This window comes from Apis florea, unplaced genomic scaffold, assembly GCF_048593485.1.
Source record: "Apis florea isolate Af1SG1 unplaced genomic scaffold, ASM4859348v1 contig_3036_pilon, whole genome shotgun sequence".
Taxonomy (NCBI): domain Eukaryota; kingdom Metazoa; phylum Arthropoda; class Insecta; order Hymenoptera; family Apidae; genus Apis; species Apis florea.
In genome coordinates, this window is record NW_028256694.1 from 661,616 (window position 1) to 670,549 (window position 8,934).

Consider the following 8,934-nt stretch of genomic DNA (forward strand, 5'->3'; position numbering starts at 1 on the left):
AAATTAATTTATTGTACATTTATTTATTATTATATTAATTTGAAAAATATATTTATAATCAGTGTAATTAATTTTTAGGATATTCAATTTTTTTGTAATGAAAATTTTCAATATTTGATGCAATGTACATTTTGTTAGCAATGGGTTTAACACGAATTATATCGATTCAAACACGTGTTAAGAAGTTTAAATATCTTTCAAAAGAAAAAGATGTGTCAAAAAAGTTACGTAATCCAAGTAATCCAATAGCAAGCAAATCTTCAAATTAGAAAAATTAAAGATTCACTATGTTTAGATTAATGAGTGTTATATCAATATTTAAATAAATATTGATGTAACCATGATCAAATTTATATATATGATAATAAGTTATCATATATATGTTATATTATTTTCAAAATTATAAAAGAGTAAAATTATTGAAAGTGAAAAATTGCAAAAATATTAAAAAAATATGAAATATCGAATCTTTTCATTATTGATGTTTAATGTAGAAATGTTATACTTGTTCTTCATTCAAATTTTACATATCTTATACCTAATCTTATATATAATAACCTACATATAATAATTGTAGGAAAATTACAAGTGCTATCAAGATTGTTAATTGAAAAATGCAAAGCTACATGGATTATGTGACTTCTCTTATCGATATGAAATTTTCCACTTCTTCAATATGTTTCAAGATAATAAAAAAATGTATAGAAAATTTTTGCTATTAGAGAAAATCAAATTAACTTTTATTTTTTGAATTTCAATTTAGAGAAAATTCAATAACATATAAAAATATTATTTCTATCGAAATGATTTTATTTAAATTTTTCTATACTTTTCAGTGATATTTTTTGGAAAAACTGAAAATTTGTGTCAAGGTTAATTATATTATTTTTATTCTGAGATTATTTAGAATTTTACCAAAAATTCAATTTCGTGTCTAAAATATCAAATATTATCAAAATATTGTTAACAAATGATAATGGTAATATTTGATACTCAATATTATCAAAAAGATTTATTATTAACAACTTCAATGTTTTTAATATTGTATTAAAATTTTTGACCTTTCGTATAGTTTTGACGTCAAGACTTTTTTTATCAAATGCTCATTGCCAGAGTATTGATTTAGAAAAAATACAGATGCAATGTTTTAATAGTCATAATCGTATTTTTCATTCATGCAAAATGTTTTTTTTTTTTTTATTTAAAATGTTAATGATTGCATCGAATGATATTTTAAAATAATAAAAAATAATTCAACTGATTAAATGTTATTAATAGTATTATTTTTTGTCAATATTTACAATGTAAATCAGTTATTTGTAAATATATAAAATATACATTATTTTTAAATATTTGATTTCTGCATTATTATTATTGAACTGAGAAAAATATATTATATCATTGATGTATTACATACAATATTTATTCAACAATACATTAACAACAATAATAATTGCAGAAAATATTGAAGATATCATTCCTTATAATTTTAATAATTCTTTTTGATAATTCTTGTTTTAATAATTCTTTGTTTTGACGTATTACAATACTATTAATAGTATTAATTAATTATACAACACTATTAAAGTATTGTATGCATATAAGGAAAGTTTATTGACACAGTATATATATATATATATATATATTTGGCTTATGTAGAGAGGTTTATGTATACGTATATGTAACACACATTAAACGATAAGTATTTTTTTAAAATTATATAACATTACAAAATTAAATTCAAAAATGATAGACATTGTCATATAAACATGACTTGTAAGTTCTCAATTTCCCCCACTTATTGCAATTATTCAGTACAATGTCTACGCCAATGGTGGTTTGCTGTTGCTTACCTAAATATGATTTCTTGAAACGTTCGACTCGCAAGTTTTCATACAGGAAGGTAAACACATCCACGCCCATTTTTTCACTCAAATATTGAACGATTGGGCTGCTGGATAGCCCTGTGCTAGTAGGCTCAACTTTTTGTAAGATTCAAAAGCAACGGCGGAACTATATAAACTATATATATATAGTTTCTCTTTGTAGGATCGATAATACTTTTCGGACGTGAAAACTCGAGAACTTTCAGTCACTATTTATAATTATTTTGAAAAGACAGACCGATTGAAAAATCAAGAAAATTGACAAGTAAAAATTAATTGATAATTAACGATTAGAGTCAATCTCGAAAAAGCAAATCGATAACGAGCACTCGTAAACTGGATTAAAATACTTCCTGTACGATCGGCTATCCGAATTCGACTCTCCCTATGGAACACTCCTCTCTTTCCCCTCCAAAACAGTTTTCTGGAGAGCGCATGCGCTTGCCCCTATGGAACCGTACAATGTCTGCGCCCATGCGTACCAACAATAAAACGATGATACTCTAGAGACAATAACTTATATTTCTTCGTTTCTTCAATAATAATAATAAATTGCATACAAACTTGAAATAGAATTGTATTAATTGATGACATATTAAGATTAAAGTTTCAAATTTTCAAATATATCATTATATGTTTTAGGTTTGAATAGATTGGAAAAGAGATTTTGCAATTATATTAGCATAACATTAAAATTATCATATACATTTGAAACTTAATGTAAATTTTTCGAAATTGAAAAATTTCTAATCGATTCAATTTTATGTGTTACACATACGAAATTAAAATTGTTAAAAAATGATTAACTGCAAGTTAAGATTTTACATAAGTCAAAAAGTATTTGTTGTTTCATTTGATTTGATCCGGTTCAAATCCATCACTACTTGCGACATGATTACGATTTCTAATTTATTTATTGTTAATTGTAAAATTGATAGTTGCCATTCAATTTAAATATTAAATCTTTAAGAATTTCAAATCCTGTTTAGATATATAGTTTATTAATAACTTATTTCTAACGTGTTAAAATAATTTAGGGAAAGTTCTTTAATTGCTATTAGTTTCGATTTAATGAATTTTTTTTTAATGAATATTTAATAAATAATTCGAAATTTCTTCGAAAATATTCCTTGAAGATCTATTGTTCAAAATAAAAATCTCCACATTTTCTATAATATAAATTTTTTTATTTCAATGTATTAAAAAAAAAAAAAAAATACATGACATGACATTCAATAAAATTACAAATTTCTGATATTTAACTTTTTTTTTCACATAAATAAAAATTATAAAAAAATTGTATACTATTTGTAATTAAATTATCTAATAAAAATCTAATTTCTGCTTTTTCGCACAAGTAAAAGAATATTTTCGTGGAACATGCATTCACACAATATTTGTATTTTATTCGAATTTTTGCGAATTCTTTCGATAATAATCATCAACGTTAAAGATATTTTGTTTTTCGAGCGAACACGCAACCCAGAAAGAATACGTAATTTGAATGAAAACGAACATGATTACTCTATCTGTCCTGCTCACACTTCTATATTGTCACGAAAGCGAGTAAAAACCGAACGATAGGGAAGGGAACGGTAAAACCAGCAATAGTTTCCCCCCTCCTTGAGTGGGGGAAATGAGACCAAGCTCTGTAGGAAGATCGTACAGAATGGTTATCCGTCACGCGTATATCACGTGCTCGTTCGACCGGCCGGCATGCGGCATCTTTACCGTTTCTTTCTACCTTTGCAGAATAGGATTTCTTTTGTGTTGAAATTGTATTTTTTTTTTTTTTTTTTTTTTTTTACAAAAAAAATAATGTTTTAAAATAATAAATTAATCGTCTTGCTCTATAATAAATATTACTTACTTAATTTTTGATTTTTACAATCTCATTAATTTGATAAAGTTTTGAATTAATGTTAATTGAAATTTATAATTGGCATTTTGAAATTAACTTCGATCAATCTTGGAGTTTCGAATTCTTTCATCATCATTACAAGAAATTCAAGAAATTCAAATTTATTTTGCCAATAGTCGAATAGTTTAATCATAATTTTACTTTTACTTGTAATTGATTCAATTACAACATAGTTTCTTTGTTAAATTTATTGGAATTTATTGGAATTAAAAATGAAAATTAACAAAATTTTTGTAAAGATCGAAACAGATAAAAAGTCAGCAGGTGAAGACGATGAGTCAATCAGATAATTTAAACAAATGACAGTATTTAACAAGTATTGGAAAAGTTTCTTTTATCAATGTTATATATTGTAAAGTATATTACGTGTAACGTTAAGGTCACATGATTATGACAATGTCACAACGAAGAATTTTTAGATCGAGTTTAAAAAAAACTTTAATGAATATAATCACGATTAGTCAATCGAAAAAATTTTCGTGTCATAAGATATTATTTCTTTACGGAAGACACGTGACAAATTTTACAAATAGTTTCAATAGTTTTATTATTGCTCATCAATGTGAGCTATTGAACTATCATAATAGGTGTGTTATATTTTCTGCTTTTTTTATTTTAATATAAAATTTTAGAATAAAATTGAATAAATAAATAAAATAAAAATGAAAAAGTTCATTTTTTAATAATATTATTTAAATTTTGTAGGAAATTTTTTTTTTCTAATAAATAAGATAGATGGAAAATTAGAAAAAGAAAATACTGTAAAAATAATTTTTTTTTTTTATTATAATCCAATTTATCTTGTACCTTCAATTCTTTTTTATATGTAAAGATGAATTAATGAATTAACGTCATCAGAGATAATTAATAAATAATCATCGTGTCTAAATTTAGAATCGAATATACTCAGAAATTAAATTTTATCATGTATATAAATATTGGGAGTTATTTAACATGACTCACTAAATTAAGGAAATCGTTCTAAAAAATTTCCATGTAAAACAAATAAATAATTACAAATTGGAATTGGAAAAAAGTATTCTACAACAAAACAGTAAACTGATATATAATAATATTATGGTTTAATCGGAAGAGGAAGATATTTTAGAAAAGGATGAAAAATCTATTAATTAATTCAAATGAATAATTGAAAATTATTTCCAAATTTGATGAAAATAGGATAAAAACTTGTTATATTTTATAACATGATGAAAATTTTTAACTTAAGTATATTATTTTTTTATGCCACATTTAAAGCCTTATTAGAAATTTAAATAAATATTTATAAATAGAACCTAGAAATAGTTTCAGGAATTAAAAAAATTATTTTATTAAATATTATTTATTATTAAATAAAATTAAATTATTAATAAAATTCCTTATCAAAATTTTCGAAAAAAAAGTAAAAAAAAAAGAAATTTTTAGAACGTAACAATCGTTATTCAATTCATCGAAAAAATAAATAAATTTTTTCATTTAGGAGGGAGTATAAATAATTACGTATTTTCTGTTTAATTATTTCGTAACGAGTGTGATGTACGTGTATAAATATTCGTCGTACATACTTTATTTTCAATCATGTTATTTTTAGTAATCGGGACAGTTTAAACTTCGCTATTTAAACGATTATCATTTATTTTACGGAATAAACTAAATGTAAAATTATTTTACGATATATCTATTATTAACATGATAATTTTTAGATCAGAAAAAGTATATAAATTAAGATTCATTAAATTATAATTTAATAATACTGCAAGTATTAGATTTACTATTTTTATATTTCATTCAAAGTTAAATTAATAATTATTATTAATTATTATTATTATTACTTATTATTATTATTATTATTATTATTATTATTATTATTATTATTATTATTATTATTATTATTATTATTATTATTATTATTATGGATAATGATTGTGGATAACTGATAATTTTAACATCAATATCTCTACTATTATTTTGATTTGGTGTTATCTATCAATGTTATTATAAGATAAACGAAATTATTATTATTATCTTTATGCTATTTTTATTTGCATTTGCATTTTTATCACATAAAATAATAAACAAACAAGAAATCACTATTAAATACATATCATTAAACAATAATTTTACTCATAATAACATTGAAATAAGTTTCGTAATACTTTAATAAGAATTTTAAAATCTTTTTTATTATTATTTATTATTATTAGATTGAAATTGATATAAAATATTTATATAAAATCTACTTTTTTTTTATCTTTTTAAAAAATTATCCCATTACATAACAGTACATATACATAATCTACATATACAACAGCGACTAGAAAAGAGAATACCACGAATGCGTCATCTATTATTTGCAGCATAGAGTTGAACATCGTATTGCTCGTTCGATAAAGAGGGAAATATTTTTAGCGGGAAAATATGAAAATAAACAGATATTCCAAAATGTTGGTAAAAAAGTTCAATTTTCCAAATCGAGAAGGGAAAAGAAAGAAGAAATTATAAAGAATATTACAAAAATGCGTTGTAATTGAAAAAGAAAAATGATATTTTGAATGACTTGTGATAACGAGAGAAAAATAATAGAAGAAGAAACTGATGGAAAATTATTGTTATCAACTTTTGTTCTGACTAATGATTAAAATATTATGGTTTAATCGGAAGAGATATGTCTTCTTTTAGATATTGAATTTCAATTCACACTAAAAGATCTATTATTCATGATTGTTTGATACTAAATTGATATTAATCTTTACTTTACGTGACATTATAAAGTTTTTTGCTGAAAATAATTTCGTTTTAATATATATATATATAAAATAATTGTAGTAATTATTAAAATAGGTAAATTATAGAAATGATTGTAAAAAAAAAAAAGAGTTTAGTATTAATTTAGAATCACTCTATTTATAATTGTACTCTTAATAATTTTCAGATTAAACATAATTATAAAAAAAAGTAGATATTTTATTATCAATGTTCGCCATTGCAGTATCTTTTAAAAATAGCTATAGAATCTAGGTCGCCCTACGACTACTGTAAAATTTATATTCGCATTCTCATTGCCACGTTTGAATTGTCCAATATACTTTTGTTATCGAGTTTTTATTTCAAAAAACAATCATTTTGTTAAATTAAATAATTTTGCATCGAATTAAGAATATTTCTTTTTTTCTTCTATAACATCTCGTAACATACTTAAATAAAAAGAATTAAATCGAAATATATAAATCGCAAATAAATTTATTAGATTTTTATTTAGATAATCAATGACACGTTTCATAATCAATTCGCGTTCGTTAAGTCAACATACTATATAGCAACTGACAAATTAAAAACAGTATAAAAATAATAATAAGCGAGCCATAATCCGTGGGGATTACGTAGATACATCTCAGAATGCAATGTAAACCACATGGATCACGAGTATGTACGATCGCTCGTTCTCTTTTAATTTTCAACAAAAGTTAAAAAGAAACGTGGAACGTGTGTTTTAAAAAAAAAAAAGATCAACGTCTTGTAATCTCACGTAACACTTATCATAAAAGACAGCGCGATAACACCGCGATAAACGAACGCGTTCTCTCTAGTTCGTATTTAATTTCGATTCGTCAGATTTAACTTCGATTCGTTAGATTTTTTCCTACGAAAAAGCGTACGAATACGAAAACGCGGGAAACAGTTCAACAGTTGATTGCGAATGAAGTCGAGTCGAAAAAAAAAAAAACAACAAAAAAAAACTAAGGCACGGAGAAATAAATTTTTAATCCAAAAATGTATACTCACGATCGTTCAAAGATGATGAGGATCGGGAAGAAAATCTTGGAGTCTCGATCTCGTTGCACCGATCTCTCGAACACCTTGGCTAGTTTATATTAGACTGCAGCTCTTATTCGTGCCACCTCGAGTGCGCTTCTGGCTGATCTTAGCTTTTCAACTGCAACTATATACGAAGACGAGCTCTATCGGCCAGCAAGTGATTCTAGATAGCGAGACCTCTGCCTCTCTCATTGGTTGCTGGTGGGGTCGTTCCGGGTCGTTCTCCACCCCGGACGAAAACTCTTCGTTCGCCATCTTCTCCAAGGAATCATCATCGTTCGCCTTATCGACCTCCTTGATGGCCCTTCGTCCTTTTTATAGCGTACACGCTTGTATACGCTTTCGTGGCAAGAAGCCTTCCTTGAGACTCGAGGTGGAAACAGTGAAGTTTGAAATTTTTACTTCGACTTTATATCGAGTGGATATAATTAAAAGTTGAATATAAGAACGTGTTAAAACATTTTTAAGAAGATTTTCGAATTAGAAAAATCCTCGAAATAATAAATTTCGATTAAATATTTTGCTTGAGCATATATAGTATATTTCTTTTTATTATCAGGATACAATTCGAACTCTTTGTTGGTCAAAAGGAAACGAAATTGTGAAAAGAATTAAATATCGTTAGATAATTTTTTTTTATTTTGCGTAATTAATATTTCAAGTACACGTTGACAGATTTTAGACGAATCATTTCAAAGAACAGTAATTTTAATTTAAGAGGATGTATAAATTTCATGTGGATATTTTTATGAATGCTTGTGTTATTGCTTAAATATTAGTGAGGAAGAAAACTCGTCATACTTGAGGAAGAAAAATGGTAAATTATTTTTATACGAGTAAAATCATAGTTTCTTTGATAATTAAGATGGATCAAAAGAAGATAGTATCTTCTTTTTTAATTAGATTTATATACCTGTTGCCAAAATTGATGATTAGACGTATATGCACGATGAATAAATATAGGAAACGGCATTTTGTTTCTACTTTGTTTGCCACGGGTTTAAAAATAGTTACAAGAAATAGATTTATTTTTTGTGCAATATCTTCAGCAACTTAACAATTAAATTTATTTTGATTAACAATTTTATAAGGAAACGAGTAAGTTTTTTAGTTTTTACAAAGCGAATTGAAATTCCAAACTATTTTCTTATAAAAAAAGTTATAAATGAAAATCAATTTTTCACAACAGATACATACGAATGACATATTATAATTTTTATATACATTATATTTGAAAAACATTTCGCATAAATTTATAAGTATAAGTCGTTTTTATTAAAGTTAATGTTATCAGACACGTTCAGTAACAGA

At 24.5% G+C, this 8,934-nt stretch overlaps 1 protein-coding gene across 4 annotated transcripts in view; it reads right to left on the reverse strand.

The window, feature by feature from the left end:
- LOC100871306 (peroxidase) overlaps positions 1-7,736 on the reverse strand; it is a 31,822-nt gene extending 24,086 nt beyond the window's left edge. For 2 of the 4 annotated variants that reach the window (XM_012487605.3, XM_012487604.3), the window contains exon 1: positions 7,591-7,736. Coding sequence is in view for 2 of the 4 variants with exons in the window: in XM_012487601.3 (XP_012343055.1) it covers positions 1,854-1,923 (70 nt within the window). In the remaining 2 variants the exon portion in view is untranslated. Of the gene's footprint in view, positions 1-1,853; positions 2,269-7,590 lie in introns of those variants that run through there. The other 2 variants (XM_012487601.3, XM_012487600.3) reach the window with 1 other exon arrangement.
- Between the last annotated feature and the right edge of the window lie 1,198 nt (positions 7,737-8,934).